At 35.7% G+C, this 18,105-nt stretch overlaps 1 protein-coding gene across 1 annotated transcript in view; it reads left to right on the top strand.

The window, feature by feature from the left end:
• The window catches only part of LOC116637698 (disintegrin and metalloproteinase domain-containing protein 32-like), a 167,293-nt gene that overhangs the window by 11,457 nt on the left and 137,731 nt on the right, over positions 1 to 18,105 (top strand). Inside the window, exons 2-4 of the mRNA XM_032413218.1 lie at positions 4,797 to 4,876; positions 11,834 to 11,895; positions 14,293 to 14,368. Of these exons, the coding sequence (XP_032269109.1) occupies positions 4,797 to 4,876; positions 11,834 to 11,895; positions 14,293 to 14,368 (218 nt within the window). The remainder of the gene's footprint in view (positions 1 to 4,796; positions 4,877 to 11,833; positions 11,896 to 14,292; positions 14,369 to 18,105) is intronic.

Here is an 18,105-nt window from a genome sequence, read left to right as displayed (position 1 = left end):
TTAGTTTTTTTTGCCCTTCCTTGAAGAGGCTGATCCAAAAAAATATTGCTAAGACTGATGTCAAAGAGCTTACTGCCTACTTTTTCTTGTAGGAGTTTAATGGTTTCAGGTTATATATTCAAGTTTTTAATCCATTTTGAATTTATATTTGTATATGGTGTGAGATAGTGGTCCAGTTTCATTCCAGAATTCCAGAATAATTTTCTCTTAGATGATGTAATTATTGTTGCTGTAACAGTTTACCACAAATTTAGTGGCTTAAACAATATAAATTTATTATCTTACAGTTCTGTAAAATGGGTCTCCTTGGGCTAAAATCAAGGCCTTGGCAGTGCTGTGTTCCTTCTGCAGGCTGTAGTAGACAATCTGTTTCCTTGCCTTTTCCAGATTCTAATGGCTGTTTGCATTCTTTGGCTGGGCCCCCTTCCTCCCACCTTCAAAGCTAGGAGCATTGGGCTGAGTTCTTTTCACACTACCATCTTTCTGGTTCTCTCTTCAGCCCCATTCATCTTCTTTTAAGGACTCTTGTGATTAAATTAAGACCACATGGATAATCCAAGATAAATTCCCTATTTTAAGGTCAGCTTATTGGCAACCCTAATATACTTTGCTATGTAACCTAACATATTCGCAGGTTCTGGTGATTAGGGTATGGACATCTTTGAGAGGAATTATTATTCCCCTTACCACAGACAGTGAGATGTTAGGGTCTAGGAAGAAGTAAAACTAAAAGTGATAAATACCTGAGGCAGTAAGGATGGTGAAGGTACATTGCTCTCACTGTCAAGTGAGAATGCAAACTTGCTCCTGGAATTCTCTGCTTATTGGGATAGAGAAAACACCTTTTTCTACCAGGGATTACATGCAGGTGCCAATGCCTGTGTTGCTTTGCTTCAGTAAAGAGACTATATTTAGAACAATATTTGTTATTGCAGTCACCACCTGATTAAACTTAAGACAACTCATTGTCATTATTGCTTATCATCAGCACAAATCAAACAAACAAAATAGGAAAGTAATAGGAATCACTGCTCTTTATTTTTTTTTTAATTTTTTTATTGTTATGTTAATCACCATACATTACATCATTAGTTTTAGATGTAGTGTTCCATGATTCATTGTTTGTGCATAACACCCAGTGCTCCATGCAGAACGTGCCCTCTTTAATACCCATCACCAGGCTAACCCATCCTCCTACCCCCCTCCCCTCTAGAACCCTCAGTTTGTTTTTCAGAGTCCATCGTCTCTCATGGTTCGTCTCCCCCTCCAATTTCCCCCCCTTCATTCTTCCCCTCCTGCTATCTTCTTCTTCTTTTTTTTTTTTTCCTTAACATATATTGCATTATTTGTTTCAGAGGTACAGATCTGTGGAAATCACTGCTCTTTGTATTTCAGTTCTTCTCAGGGTTGGACTGCCTTCTGGATTTAGAAATACTTGGTTTAATGTTTTGGTGATGGTGCATATGATATTCAGAGATTTCTATTTGGTCCTCCCTACCATAATAATCCTCATTATATGGGTCAGGGAGGCAAATTGGGGATTCTATAAGATATTGATTATATCTATTTCCACATACTGTTCTGTAATTGGGCGAATTATGATAGGATGCATTTGTAGACCCATGAGTAAACTCAGATTTGATCCTAAATTTCATGTATCACCAGTCTTCTTGTAAGCACACATCTTTTCCTGAAACGAACCACAGTTATATTTTAGGTCCTCTAAAATAAGTATTAGCTTAGAGCAAGTGTTTAATATTCCATACAAGGTCTGAGTAATTGGGTTTTGATTTTGAGATCCAGTCTGAAGATTTTTCTTTTAGTTGGTTATTTCATTCTACTTACATTTGTTGATAAGACTGAGATTTTTGATCTTACAGCTTCTTAATTATGTCATACTTTTCTAACTTCATACTTTTGGTAAAGTCTTTCACTGTAAAAATCTGACTTTTGGCTTATTTTCTGGGTGACTTTGTGTATGTTCTCTTAATTTGGAATATTTCTAGTGTTTACATAATAGATTAAATTTTTTATTTAGGCAGTAATAGTGATTCCTCACTGTAATTTGAAAATTTAGTATCTTACTACTTCCCACTTCCTGCTTTCCCCTTTATTGTATGACTGTGGTTATTTTAAATCTTAATTCTTCTATACTGTTATGCCATTGAACAATATGTTTCTACTTCTACCATTTGATTTTCAGCTTTAATCACAATTCTTTTTGGACCACATTGCTGTAAATTTAAGGAAATCAGTATGCACATATGGTATTCCTCTTTTGTTGTACTGCCTGACATTATTATATATGTTATTATGTCTATATCATTTGTACTCTATTAAATAACTATAGTTCTCAAGGTTGTTTTAACCTTATTCTATGTTTAAATTTATTTAATACCCACTACTAACCTTTTACTTTAATTCTACTGATATCTTTGTTGGAAGAAGTTTCTCTGCCTTTGGTGACAGGGACATTGAGCTACTTCCTTTACGTTTTTGCTTGTGAATACTTCTCCTTTGCCTCTATATTTGAATGAAAGTTTTGCTGGGTATGAAATTCCAGGTTTTTCACACTTCTTTTCTTGAAGATTTTTAAAAGACCTTGTTCTTCAAATGTGTAGAAGCATATGGGAATAGCTGTATGCTTAACACTCTGAAACCACAGTGTGTATAATCAGTCTTTCAAGTATGATCTTTTCATTAAAGTTTCTGCATATGCATAGAAACATATGGGAATAGCCATATGCTTCTCATTGGAACTACACTATATATAAACCATCGCTCAAATAACATCTTTTTCATTGATATATATGTGTTTATAAATGTATGTGTAAAAGAATGTGGGAATAGACCTATTCTTACCTGAATGTAACTACATGGAGTATAATGTGTGTTTCATATAACACTTTCTTTCATTAAGATAAAAGTGTTTGTAAACATATGATGTGAGCATATGGGAAGAGCCCTGTGCTTATCTCATTGAACCACACTGTGTATAATCCATTGTTGAAGTAACATTTTCTTTCATTAATATATATGTGTTTGTAAATGGATGTGTAGAAACATAAGGGAAGTGCCTTGTGCTTCACTCACTGAAACTACACTGTGTATACACCATCATTCAAGTAACATCTTCTTTAATTAGTATAAATCCAGTAACACCCAAACTCGCTAACCCTAACCCCAACTTTAGCCCCTAATCCCAACCCCTTAACCCCCAACTGCCAACCTCTAACTCCTGAACCTAACCCTAATCCTAACCTTCACCCTAACCCTAACCCCCAACCCCTAAACCTAACCCTGAATCGAACCCTCTGGAGAGTTCTCTAAACAGTAGGATGCCAGGCACATACCCTCACCCTGACCCTAACCTTAACCCTAAACCTAAAATTGGCCATAAACCCTAACCCAGCATCTGAGAAGAAAAAAAAAAAGAAGTGGTATGTATACAATGAAATATTACTCAGCCATAAAAAAGAGAACAAAATCTTGCCATTAGCAATGACATGAATGGAGCTAGAGAGTAGTATGCTAACTGAAATAAGTCAGAGAAAGATGAATACCATTTAAGAAACAAAACAAATGAGCAAAGGGGGAGGGCGGAAAGGAGAGCGGCAAACCAAGAAATGGATCCTTAACAATGCAGAACAAACTGGTGGTTACCAGAAGGGAGGTGGGTGGGGGCATGGGTTAAATAGGTTATGGGGATTAAGGAGTGTACTTGCTGTGATGAGCACTGGGTGTTGTATGGAAGTATTGAATTGCTATATTGTACACCTGAAACTAATATTAACATGTACGGTAACCAACTGGAATTTAAATAAAAACTTAAAAAAATAAAGACGTTGTTCTTCATTTTTTTTAATGTTGAATAATGTAAAAATTCTCAGGCTAGGCTGCTTTTCTCCCTAATGCCCAATATGATTTTCTTTTCTTTTTTTTTTAAAATATTTTATTTATTTATTTGATAGAGAGAGACACAGCGAGAGAGGGAACACAAGCAGGGGGAGTGGGAGAGGGAGAAGCAGGCTTCATGCTGAGTAGGGAGCCCGATGCGGGGCTCGATCCCAGGACCCTAGGATCATGACCTGAGCCGAAGGCAGGCGCTTAATGACTGAGCCACCCAGGTGCCCCCGCAATATGATTTTCTTTTTCTTTCTTTTTGCTCATAGGCCCATAGGATTCTTTCTTGACCTTTTACACACAATAACTTTAGTAGACTATGTCTGTTTTATTATCAGTTATTCTTGAATTCAGTGAACTTTCCAGTCTATGGTTTCTAATCTTTTATTTTTATTTCAGGAAAATTTTCTTTTTAATTTTAATTTTTATATTTTTTATTAACATATAATGTATTATTTGTTTTAGGTGTACAGGTCTGTGATTCATCAGTCTTACACAATTCACAGTGCTCACCATAGCACATACCCTCCCCAGTGTCCATCACCCAGCCACCCCATCCCTCCCACCCCCCTCCACTCCAGCAATCCTCAGTTTGTTTTCAGGAAAATTTTCTTGAAGTATATCTTTGATTATTTTTTGGTCTATTTGTTCTGTTTTCCTCAGGAGCAATAAATTTTGTGTAAGTTTAATACTATGCCCCTGTCCCCACCCTCTGTCCTTTTTTTGGTCTTTCATAACTATCTTGTCTGTTTTTGAATTAAGTGTTTTCAAGATTTTTGTAGGAGTACATATTGATTACTCATATGTGCACAAGTGAATTCTACAAAAGAACCTGAACAAATACTTACTCAGGTATAAGACACAATTATTAACTGTCTTTTTCCTTTCTTCAGGTTCTCAAAATTCATTTCTACAAATTGTAGTTCCAGAGAAAATCCAAGCAAATACAAGTGATAATTCAGAAGCAGAAAATGTAAGAGATATTTTTCATGTAAATATTATATGAAATTTTTATTTTTATTAATAACAAATATATCAACCCCATTATAGAATGAATATAAGTATGCAGTACTACTACTGATATGGAATTTAAGGTTTTGATAGTAAAAGCAAATATATAGATCAGAATGTTGTGTTTTGCCTAACATTTGTCATTGCTTGTGGTAAAAGTTTTAAAAGTTCAAATAAAATAAATGATGTAGGGGCACCTGGGTGGATCAGTCAGTTAACATTATAGCATTTGTTATATATATATATATATGTTAACATATAGTATATATATATATGTTATATATATATAGCATATATATGTTATATATATATAGCGTATATATAACAGTTAGCATTATACCTTCCAGACCCATTCATGTTGTTGCAGATAGCAAGATATCATTCTTTTTCATGGTTGAGTAATGTTCTATTGTGTATATGTACCACATCATCTTTATCCATTCATCTATCGATGGACATTTGGGTTCCTTCCATATCTTGGCTATTACAAATAATGCTGCAATAAACATAGGGGTATATAAATCTTTTCAAATTAGTGTTTTGTATTCTTTGGGTAAATACCCAGTAGTGGAATTACTGGATCAAATGGTCATTCTCTTCTTATTTTTTTGAGGAACCTCCATACTCTTTTCTGTAGTGGTTGTACAAGTTTGCATTCCTACCAACAGTGCACTAGGGTTGCTTTTTTCTACCTCCTTGCTAACACTTATTGTTTCTTGTGCTTTTTATTTTAGCCATTCTGACTGGTCTGAGGTCATATCTCATTATAGCTTTGATTTGCACTTTCCTGACGATGAGTGATGTTGAGTATCTTTTCATATAACTGTTGTCCATCTGTATGTCTTCTTTGGAGAAATGTCTGTTCATGTCTAATGCCCATTTTTAAATTGGATTATTCAAGTTTTTTTTGGTGGTAAGTTGTGTAAGTTCATTATACATTTTGGATATTAACCCCTTATCAGATATACCATTTGCAAATATCTCCTTCCATTTGGTGGGTTCTCTTCTGGTTTTGTTAGTTGTTTCCTTTGCTGTGCAGAAGCTTTTTATTTTGTTATAGTCCCAATAGTTTAATTTTGCTTTTGTTTCCCTTGCCAGAGGAGACATATCTAGAAAAATGTTTGTATAGCTGATGTGAAAGAGATTAGTGCCTATGTTTTCTTCTTGAAATTTTATGTTTTTGGGTCTCATAGTTAGGTCTTTAATCCATTTTGAGTCTATTTTTGTGTATGGTGTAACATAGTGGTCCAGTCTCATTCTTTTGCACGTGGCTGTCCAGTTTTCCCAACACCATATATTGAAGAGGCTGTCTTTTTTGCATTGCATATTCTTTCCTGCTTTGTCAAAGATTAACTGACCCTATACTTGTGGGTTTATTTCTGGGCTCTCTATTCTGTTCTGTTGATCTATGTGTCTATATTTGTGCCAGTACCATGCTGTTTTGATTACTACAGGTTTGTAGTATAGTTTGAAAGCTGGGGTTGTGATGCCTCCAACTTTACTTTTCTTTTTCAAGATTGCTTTGATTATTCAGTCTTTTGTGGTTCCATACAAATTTTAGGATTATTTGTTCTAGTTCTATGAAAAATGATGGTATTGCATTAAATCTGTAGATTGCTTTGGATAGTAGAGACATTTTAACAATATTAATTCTCCCAATCCATGTGCATGGAATATTGTTCCATTTGTCTGTGTTATCTTCAATTTTTTTCATCAGTGTTTTACAGTTTTGAGAGTACAGGTCTTTCACCTCCTTGGTTAAGTTTATTCCTAAATATCTTACTATTTTTGGTGTAATTATAAATGGGATTGTTTTCTTAATTGCTCTTTCTGCTACTTTGTTATTAGTGTATAGAAATGCAACAGGTTTCTGTACATTGATTTTGTATCCTGCAACTCTACTGAATTCATTTATCTGTTCTAGTAGTTTTTTGGTGGAATCTTTAGGGTTTTCTCTATATAGTATCATGCCATCTGCAAATTAAGTTTTACTTCTTCCTTACCAATTTTGATGTCTTTTATTCCTTTTTCTTGTCTGATTGCTGTGGCTAGGACCTCCAGAACTATGTTGAATAAAAGGGGTAAGAGTGTACATCCTGGTCTTGTTCCTGACCTTAGGGGAAAGGCTCTCAGTTTTTCACCATTGAGTATGGTGTTAGCTGTGATTTTTCATATATGTCCTTTATTATGTTCAGGCATGTTCCCTGTAAACCTACTTTGTTGTACTTTGAATGAATGAATGTTGTACTTTGTCAGATGCCTTTTGGGCATTGATTTAAATGATAATATAGTATTTATCCTTTCTATTTTTAATGTGATGTATCATGTTGATGGATTTGGAATATTGAACCACCCTTGCATCCCAGGAATAAATTCCACTTGATTGTAGTGAGTGATTTTTTTAATGTATTGTTGGATTTGGTTTGCTAATATTTTGTTGAGGATTTTTACATGTATGTTCATCAGAGATATTGGCCTGTAGTTTTCTTCTTTTGTGGTGTCTTTATCTGGTTTTGTTATTCGGGTAATGCTGGCTTCAGAATGAATTTGGAACATTTCCTTCCTCTTTACTTTTTGGAGTTGTTTGAGAAGAATAGGTATTAACTCTTCTTTAAGTTTTTGGTAGGATTCACCTGTGAAGCCATCTGGTCCTGGACTTTTGTCTGTTGGGAGTTTTTGGATTACTTATTTGATTGTTTTTAGAAATTTATCCATTTCTTCTAGGTTGTCCAATTTGTTGGCATATAATTTTTTATAATATTTTTCTGTATTTCTTTGGTGTTGGTTGTTATTTTTTCTCTTTCAATTCCGATTTTGTTTGAGTCTTCTCTCTTTTTTTTTGGATGATTCTGGCTAAGGTTTTATCAATTTTGTTTATGTTTTTAGGGAACCAGCTCCTGGTATCATTGATCTGTTCTATTGTTTTTTAAATTTCTATTTCATTTATTTCTGCTCTAATCTTTATTATTTGTCTTTCAATTGGTTTGGGGCTTCTTTTACTGTTCTTTTTCTAGCTCCTTTAGGTGTAAGGTGAGGTTTTTATTGGAGATTTTTCTTGCTTCTTGAGGTAGGCCTGTATTGCTATAATCTTCCCTCTGAACAGTTTTTGCTGCATCCCAAAGATTTTGGACTACTGTGTTTTCATTTTCATTTGTCTTCATATAGTTTTCGATTTCCCCTTTGATTTCTTGGTTGATCCATTCATTGCTTAGTAGTATGTTATTTAACCTCCATGTATTTGTGTTCTTTCCAGATTTTTTCTTGTGGTTGATTTCTAGTTCCATAACATTGTGGTGAGAAATGATGCATGATATGATACTAGTCTTTTTGAATTTGTTGAGACCTATTTTGTGGCCTAACATGATCTATTCTGGATAATGTTTCAGTTGCACTTGAAAAGATTGTGTATTCTTCTCTTTTTTGGATGGAATAGTCTGAATATATCTGTTAGTTCCATCTGGTCCTATGTATCATTCAAAGCCACTGTTTCCTTGTTGATTTTGTGTTTGGATGATCTCTCAATTGATGCAAGTTTTAAAGTCCCCTACTACTGTATTATTATTGATTTCTTTCTTTCTGTTAATAGTTGCTTTATGTATTTGGGTGCTCCCATGTTTGGTACATAAATATTTACAATTGTCACATCTTCTTGTTGGACTGTTCACTTTATTATTATGTAGTGTCCTTTGTCTCTTGTTACAGTCTTTGTTTTAACATCTATTTTGTTTCGTATAAGTATTGCTATCCTAGCTTTCTTTTCACTTGCATTTGCATGATAAATGTTTTTCCGTCCCTTCACTTTGAATCTGCATGTGTCTTTTCATGTGAAATGAGTGTCTTGTAGGCAGTATATAAATGGATCTTGCCTTTTTATCCATTCTGTTACCCTGTGTCTTTTGATTGTAGTTAATTTACATTCAAAGTAATTTTTATAGTTATGTACTTAATGCCATTTGTTACTTATTTTACAGGTTTTTTTTTTTTTTGTAGTTCTCTGTTCTATTCTTCTCTTGTTCTCTTCTCATGTTGGATGGCTGTCTTTAGTGAAATGCTTGGGTTTCTTTCTCTTTATTTTTTGCATATCTATTATAAGTTTTTGACGTGTTGTTACCGTTAGGTTCATATATAACATCCTGTGTTTATAGCAGTTCTGCATTAAGCTGATGGTCGCTTAAGTTTGAACACATGAAAGCACTGATTTTTTACTTCCTCCCCCCATATTTTAGGTATATGATGTCATACTTTACATCCTTTTATTTTGTGAATCTTTTTTTAAAATTTTGTGAATCTTCTGACTGATTTTACTGCTTTTGTGCTTTAACCTTTCTATTGGTTTTATAAGTGATCGATCTACTACTTTTATTATGTTTATATGTACCTGTGAAATTTTTTCCTTTCCTACTTTTCCTACTCTTGCTTATGGTCTTTCCTTTCCAGGCAAAGTATTTCCTTTATCATTTCTTGTATGGCTGATTTAGTGGTGATGAATTCCTTAACATTTGTTCATCTGGGAAACTCTTTTTTTTTACTTATTATTTTTTTAAAGATTTTATTTATTTATTTATTTGACAGAGAAAGAGAGACAGCAAGAAGGGAACACAAGCAGGGGGAGTAGGAGAGGGAGAAGCAGGCTTCCCGCTGAGCAGGGAGCTCGATGCGGGGCTCAATCCCAGGACCCTGGGATCAGGGCCTGAGCTGAAGGGAGACGCTTGACCACTGAGCCACCCAGGCACCCCTGGGAAACTCTTTATCTCTCCTTCTATTCTGAATGATATCCTTGCTGGATAGGGTATTCTTGGCTGCAGACTTTTTTTTTCCTTTTAGTACTTTGAATACATCATGCCAGTCCCTTTTGGCCTACAAAGTTTCTGCTGATAAATTTCCCTTGTATATAACTGTTTTCTTTTCTCTTAGTGATTTTAAAATTCTCTCTTCATCACTTCTTTGTACCATTTTAATTATTATATGTCTTGGTGTAGACCCCTTTGGGTTGATTTTGTTGGGGGCTCTCTGTGCTTCCTGGATCTGGATTTCTGTTTCCTTCCCAGATTAGTGACTTTTCATTTGTTATTTCTTTGAATAAGTTTTCTGTCCTCTTTTCTCTCTCTCTTCTCCTTCTGGGATTCCAATAATGCTTATGCTATTATACTTGATGGTGTTGCTGAGATTCTTAACCTATTCTCATTTTTTATCGTTCTTTTACTTTTTGCTGTTAAGCTTAGTTGCTTTCCATTACTCTGTCTTGTAGCTCACTGGTTTATTCTTCTCCTTCCTCTAGTCTATTTATTCCCTCTACTGTATTTTTAATTTCTATAATTGAGTTCTTCATCCCAGATTGGTTCTTTTTATATTTTCTATTTCTTTGTTTAGGGTCTAATAGGGATCTTCTTAAGTCGAGTGAGTATCTTTATGAGCATTACTTTGAATTCTCTTTCAGGCATATTGCTTATCTTCATTTCATTTAGCTCTTTTGCTGTGAATTTGTTTGCTTGTTTGTTTTCATTTGGGACATATTCTTCTGTCTTCTCATTTTGTCTAACTCTTTGTGTCTGTTTCTATGTGTTAGGAAAGTCAGTTACTTCTGCTCTTGAAAGTAGTGGCTTTATGAAGAAGAGATGCTGTAGTGCCCTGAAGTGCAATGTCCCCTGTTTACCAGAACCTGGTGCTTCAGGGTTGTCACCTATGTGTGTTGTATGCATCCTAATGTTGTGATTGAGAGGTGTTTGCCTTAGGTCCAATTGTCTGCAGTGGTTCTCTTTGCCTTTTGTGGACAATGTTTGGTCCCTGTGTTGTTAAGGGGCTAGTCTGGGGCCGTCTTGGACTTGAATTGAGTCAGACCAGATGTTTGCCAGAACTGCAGTCTTAGCCCACTGCAGGGTGCTCTCCCTGTGTTGTCCCCTGAGAAATTTTCATTGGTGGGCAGGGCCTTTAGTCAGACCAGATATCTACTCCCAGTCTGTTTGTTGGGGTTGCAGGGACCCCAAACTACCAGGCTCTCTCTGTGCTGCCCCTTGTGGGGTTTTTGTGGGTAGGCAGGGCTGACAGTCACAGATCCTAGAAGGCTTATCTTTTTCTTCGTTCTGGTATTTGTGTCTTTTTGGTTTTTATATGCTTAAGTTTTCCTTCCAGTGATGCTCTAACTCTTGCTTTTTACATATTCTCTTTGGCTGGATAAAATCTCATCACTCAGGTACAGCAACTTAGTGATATTACAACTTATTGTTATCCATGTTTTAACTTGAGAATAGTAGTGATAGAGTAAAAAACAATACCAAATTTTGTTCAAGAATACAGGAATCAGGCAATACATTTTTTTTAAAAGATTTTATTTATTTATTTGACAGAGAGAGACACAGCGAGAGAGGGAACACAAGCAAGGGGTGTGGGAGAGGGAGAAGCAGGCTTCCCGCGGAGCAGGGAGCCCAATGCAGGGCTCAATCCCAGGACCCTGGGATCAGGACCTGAGCTGAAGGCAGACGCTTAACGACTGAACCACCCAGGCGCCCCCAGGCAATACATTTTAAGAAAACAGTTATAATATCTTTTGTGCCTGATAGAATAAGCTTCGCTGATATAGGATACCTTATTATCCCAATGATGCCACCTACATAGACATTATAGTATAGCATATGGTCTCTGATTTCAGAAGAGCTTAAAATTCAGTTATATATAGTTATATATAGATTTCTAATCCCATATAAATCCTTAGGTTAGGTTTATTTTTATAGAAATAGTAAGACTGGATTATATAATAAACATGTTATAATTTTGATATATTGTTGCAAATTTTAAATCACGTATAGTCTGAGACATTTTAATCAAGACATTTTAGGGATTGTTTGGAGGGATTGACTGATGTAAAATTATTGTTTTGCTGCTGTTACATGGCTCTTCATCTCAGTTGTTCTGGATTCTCTAGGAACAGATATCCTATATTATTGTAATAGATGAGAAGCCATACACTGTACACCTTAAGCAAAGGTAATTTTTTTTTCATTTAGTGTTGTATTTCATTTTATTGATATGAATTTGTTTACTTATAATAAAAATGGAGTGTTAAAATAATTAATGTAGTGTTATTAAACATTTGAGTTGTTTCAGATGAACAGATGCTTTCCTGTGAATTAATTAAATTTTTGGTCCTAATGTCTCAAGTAGTCTTTTGTGAATAGGGGGGAACAGGAAAAAGTAAGGGCCCCCCTCCTGAAGATTAATCTATATGATCTTATGTTGTTGACAGAACCAGAAGGACCTATATAATCAGGGCAGAATGTTGTAATAAGAAGTAAGTCTGTAAGTGTATCAGCGTTTGATCAGAGAGACAGGCCTGGAATAAGGAATTTAATATGGAATGAGACTATACACTTGTGAGAGTTTATGGAAAATAGTACTAGCTGTGTACTTCCTTCAGGGAATTGAGAAAGTAATTGAAATAACTTTCTGTAGGGTTTAATTCTCTCATGGAAACCAGGAAACCATGGAAATTTCTCTCATGTAGAGAAAAGCTGGCTTAGAATTATTTTGTGACTTTCAATAGGATAATTTCAGTTAAATTTTGGTTATAGAACTAGACTACATGGTATTAGGGAGAGGTGGGTTGTGAGAAACTTAAGGTAGTAATTTGTAAATAACTTTTTCAAAAATGTTTGGCAGAAAAAGAAGAAACAGGTGCAGATAAATGCTTTTTAAGAAGGAAGAAACAAAGTTTTTTGGTTGAAGGGAAGTTTCTTAGAGCTGTATAAACAAGCAGTTCATTGTATAAAATGCCAAAGAATAGCACTGAGTAAAAGAAGAGTTAACATACTCCTTCAGACAGAAGGGAAGAAGAATATGGTAAATGACAACTCAAAGATCTTTTCAAGTATATAAGAGGGAAAGTGAAGAGAACTCACAGTGCGTTTGAACATCTTATCAGGACTATAAACAGTGGTAAGAATTATAGGGACTAGAGTTTAGGAGAGGGTAAAGCGTGTGTGTATTGTTTTGGGAAATTACTTGCATAATGATTATGATGACATAGTGACAATTAGGAAGTTATTGCAAATAACTTATATGAGAAATAATGAAAAACAGAACTATGACTGTAGAGGTAGGGATTTTTTTTTTTTTTTTTTTAGATATATACTGAGGTGGCAGGAAAAAGATTAGCTACCATTGGATATAGTGGTAGCAGAGATTTGGTGTGGCAGTGAAGGAGAAGGGGAACAGATCTGATATGGGCTCAGTTTTGAAAAAGTTAGATATGAAGTGCTTGTAGGATATCCCAAGAGAAATGTCCAGTTGGCTTAGAATGTGAGTGTGGATTTCAAAGCCATCTATTTATGTAGGTATAAATGAAGCACCAGAAATGAACAAGATAAATCTGTAGAGGTAGGAGTGAATATCAAAGGTGAGAAGGAAAAACAACCCAGAATTGAATGCCATGGAAACATTTAAGGGAAGAAGCAAGGACCCAGACGAAGGGACTCTTAAAGTATACAGAAAGATATTAGGGAAGCCAGGTGGAAATGGTATGATTGAAGTTGAAGAGTAGATGGCTTAAAAAAGGGAAGTGTGGTCAACAGTACACGTGTGTCAGAGTAGTCTTACTTGACTTCAAACTGCGTTTTGGATTTAACAACTAGGGGGTCATTAGTTACCCATATGAGATCACTTTTAGTGGAGGATTCCTAACTAGCTAGTCTGGGTGATCTAGTTATGTTACATTGGATTGAGGAGTGACCATGAGGTGAGGAAATAGGATAGTAAGTACAGGCAGTGATACCAGAGAAGGTTGAACTTAGATCTGTAGGTTCAGTATCTACATTCAGATTAATACGACTTTTACACAGTACTCTTCTACTTCATTATAAAGGTGATATATATGTACGGTAGTGAAATTTAGAAAGAATGAAAGAATGGAAAACTCTCATAATCCTACATCTAGTTCATATATTTGTAAATTTTAAAATGTCTTTTTTTCTCATCTTGTAGTCCCTTCTTATTTCAAAGGAGTTCATGAAAAAAATAAAGGAGTTCATTAAAATAGGAAAATTATTTTGAGTGTGTATTTCTTTGAATATAAATTATGTATATGTCAAAAGAAAATACTACCTTTGTTGGGTTTGCAGACTTACTATAAAGGCCCAGGCCCAGAGTGAAAATATTTCAGGCTTTGAGGACCATAATATCTCTGGTAAAATGACTCAACTCTGCTGTTATAGCTTGAAAACAGCCATGGACCATACATAAATTAATGGGTGTGGCTGTGTTCCAATAAAGCTTTATTTACAAAGACAGAGTAGGTCAGATTTGGCCTGAGGGTGTTAGTTTGCTGAGCAGTGCTTTATATATTTCAAAAAGAATAACTTTTAATATTCTCTCATTTTCTATATTCAGTTTTTTTTTAGCACGTAATTTTATGGTTTATTTGTATAATCAAGGATCTGTGAATTCTCATCCTTCAGATATTCAGGTAAGATTTAAGTTCTATATTTTACAGAGTTTTAAAATCTCTTTTACATTGAATAAATGTTTTCCTAATACAATAGAGTGAATTCATAGGGGATATATTTAAGGATCCATTTATTGCCTCGTTTCCCTCATTATTAGCTTTTCCTGAAGTCTTGGTCAATTAAAGACAAACTAGATGGACTAAGGCTTCCACTCTGCATAGAACACAGGCACCATTTAATTAATTAATTAGCTTACATTTTGTTGAATAAATGAATATTAGTTAAAGACTAATGAAAACAAACACAAATATTGAACACAAAATCATATTTTAAACCTTTTCTTTTTTTTATTTTTTAAGACTTTTTTTAAATTGTTATATTAATCACCATACATTACATCATTAGTTTTTGAGGTAGTGTTCCATGATTCATTGTTTGCATATAGCACCCAGTGCTCCATGCAGTACGTGCCTTCTTTAATACCCATCACCAGGCTAACCCATCCCCCCATGGCCCTCCCCTAGAGAACCCTCAGTTTGTTTCTCAGAGTCCATCGTCTCTCATGGTTCGTCTCCCCCTCTGATTTCCCCCTCTTCATTCTGCCCTTACTGCTATCTTCTTCTTCTTCTTCTTTTTTTTTAACATATAATGTATTATTTGTTTCAGAGTTACAGGTCTGTGATTCAACAGTCTTACACAATTCACAGCGCTCACCATAGCACATACCCTCCCCAATGTCTATCACCCAGCCGCCCCATCCCTCCCACCCCCCACTACCCCAGTAACCCTCAGATTGTTTCCTGAGATTAAGAATCCCTCATATCCGTGAGGTCATATGATACATGTCTTTCTCTGATTGACTTACTTCACTCAGCATAACACCCTCCAGTTCCATCCTTGTCATTGCAAATGGCAAGATTTCATTCCTTTTGATGGCTGCATATTATTCCATTGTATATGTATATACAACATCTTCTTTATCCATTCATCTGTAAATAGACATCTTGGCTCTTTCCATAGTTTGGCTATTGTGGACATTGCTGCTATAAACATAGGACTGCACATACCCCTTCAAATCCATACATTTGTATCTTTGGGGTAAATACCCAGTAGTGCAATTGCTGGATCATATGGTAGCTCTATTTACAACTTTTTGAGGAACCTCCATACTGTTTGCCAGAATGGCTGCACCAGCTTGCATTCCCACCAACAGTGTAGGAGGGTTCCCCTTTCTCCACATCCCCGCCAACATCTGTCATTTCCAGACTTGTTAATTTGAGGCATTCTGACTGGTGTGAGGTGGTATCTCATTGAGGTTTTGATTTAGATTTCCCTGATGCCGAGCGATGTTGAGCACTTTTTCATGTGTCTGTTGGCCATTTGGATGTCTTCTTTGGAAAAATGTCTGTTCATGTCTTCTGCCCATTTCTTAATTGGATCATTTGTTCTTTGGGTGTTGAGTTTAAGAAGTTCTTTATAGATTTTGGATACTAGCCCTTTATCTGATATGTCATTTGCAAATATCTTCTCCCATTCTGTCGGTTGTCTTTTGGTTTTGTTGACTGTTTCTTTTGCTGTGCAAAAGCTTTTTATCTTGATGAAGTCCCAATAGTTCATTTTTGCCCTTGCTTCCCTTGCCTTTGGCAATGTTTCTAGGAAGAAGTTGCTGCAGCTGTGCAAAAGCTTTTTATCTTGATGAAGTCCCAATAGTTCATTTTTGCCCTTGCTTCCCTTGCCTTTGGCGATGTTTCTAGGAAGAAGCTGAGGTCGAAGAGGTTGCTGCCTGTGTTCTCCTTTAGGATTTTGATGGACTCCTGTCTCACATTGAGGTCTTTCAACCATTTGGGTCTATTTTTGTGTGTGGTGTAAGGAAATGGTCCAGCTTCATTCTTCTGCATGTGGCTGTCCAATTTTCCCAACACCATTTGTTGAAGAGACTGTCTTTTTCCATTGGACATTCTTTCCTGCTTTGTCGAAGATTAGTTGACCATAGAGTTGAAGGTCCATTTCTGGGGTCTCTATTCTGTTCCATCGATCTATGTGTCTGTTTTTGTGCCAGTACCATACTGTCTTGATGATGACAGCTTTGTAATAGAGCTGGAAGTCCGAAATTGTGATGCCACCAGCTTTGCGTTTCTTTTTCAAGATTCCTCTGGCTATTCGGGGTCTTTTCTGGTTCCATACAAATTTTAGGATTATTTGTTCCATTGCTTTGAAAAAGTTGATGGTATTTTGATGGGGATTGCATTGAATGTGTAAATTGCTCTAGGTAGCATTGACATCTTCACAATATTTGTTCTTCCAATCCATGAGCATGGAACATTTTTCCATTTCTTTGTGTCTTCCTCAGTTTCTTTCATGAGTATTTCATAGTTTTCTGAGTACAGATTCTTTGCCTCTTTGGTTAGATTTATTCCTAGGTGTCTTACGGTATTGGGTGCAATTGTAAATGGTATCGACTCCTTAATTTCTCTTTCTTCTGTCTTGTTGGTGTATAGGAATGCCACTGATTTCTGTGCATTGGTTTTCTATCCTGCCACTTTACTGAATTCATGTATGAGTCTAGCAGTGTTGGGGTGGAGTCTTTTGGGTTTCCCACATAAAGTATCATATCTGCAAAGAGTGAGAATTTGACTTCTTCTTTGCCGATTTGGATGCCCTTTCTTTCTTTTTGTTGTCTGATTGATGTGGCTAGGACTTCTAATACTCTGTTGAATAGCAGTGGTGATAGTGGACATCCCTGCCGCGTTCCTGACCTTAGGGGGAAAGCTCTCAGTTTTTCCCCACTGAGAATGATACTCCCTGTGGGTTTTTCATAGATGGCTTTTATGATAGTGAGGTATGTACCCTCTATCCCTATACTCTGAAGAGTTTAGATCAAGAAAGGAAGCTGTGCTTTGTCAAATGCTTTTTCTGCATCTATGGAGAGGATCATATGGTTCTTGTTCTTTCTTTTGTTAATGTATTGTATCACATTGATTGATTTGCGGATTGAACCAACCTTGCAGCGCAGGGATAAATCCCACTTGGTCGTGGTGAATAATCCTTTTAATGTACTGTTGGATCCTATTGGCTAGTATTTTGGTGAGCTTTTTTGCATCCATGTTCATCAGGGATATTGGTCTATAATTCACCTTTTTCATGGGGTCTTTGTCTGGTTTAGGGTTCAAGGTAATGGTGGCCTCATAAAACAAGTTGGGAATTTTTCCTTCCATTTCTATTTTTTGGAACAGTTTCAGAAGAAGAGGTATTAATTCTTCTTTAAATGTTTGGTAGAATTCCCCTGGGAAGCCATCTGGCCCTGGGCTTTTGTTTATTGGGAGATATTTGATTGGTGCTTCAATTTCCTTAGTGGTTATAGGTCTGTTCAGGTTTTCTGTTTCTTCTTGGTTCAGTTTTGGTGGTTGATACATCTCTAGGAATGCATCCATTTCTTCCAGATTATCTAATTTGCTGGCATATAGTTGCTCATAATTTGTTCTTATAATTGTTTGTATACCTTTGGTGTTGGTTGTGATCTCTCCTCTTTCATTCATGATGAATATTTCATTCAATATTTCTTGTAGGGCTGGTTTCGTGTTTGCAAATCAACAAAGATTTGGGTCATTTTTCTTTTTGATAAGTCTGGCCAGGGGTTTATCAATCTTGTTAATTCTTTCAAAGAACCAGCTCCTAGTTTTGTTGATCTGTTCTACTGTTCTTTTGGTTTTTATTTCATTGATTTCTGCTCTGATCTTTATTATTTCTCTTCTCCTGC

This window comes from Phoca vitulina, unplaced genomic scaffold, assembly GCF_004348235.1.
Source record: "Phoca vitulina isolate PV1807 unplaced genomic scaffold, GSC_HSeal_1.0 scaffold15, whole genome shotgun sequence".
NCBI classification, from domain to species: domain Eukaryota; kingdom Metazoa; phylum Chordata; class Mammalia; order Carnivora; family Phocidae; genus Phoca; species Phoca vitulina.
The sequence above is the reverse complement of the archived record's forward strand: the minus strand, read 5'-3'. Positions and strand labels throughout refer to the sequence as shown.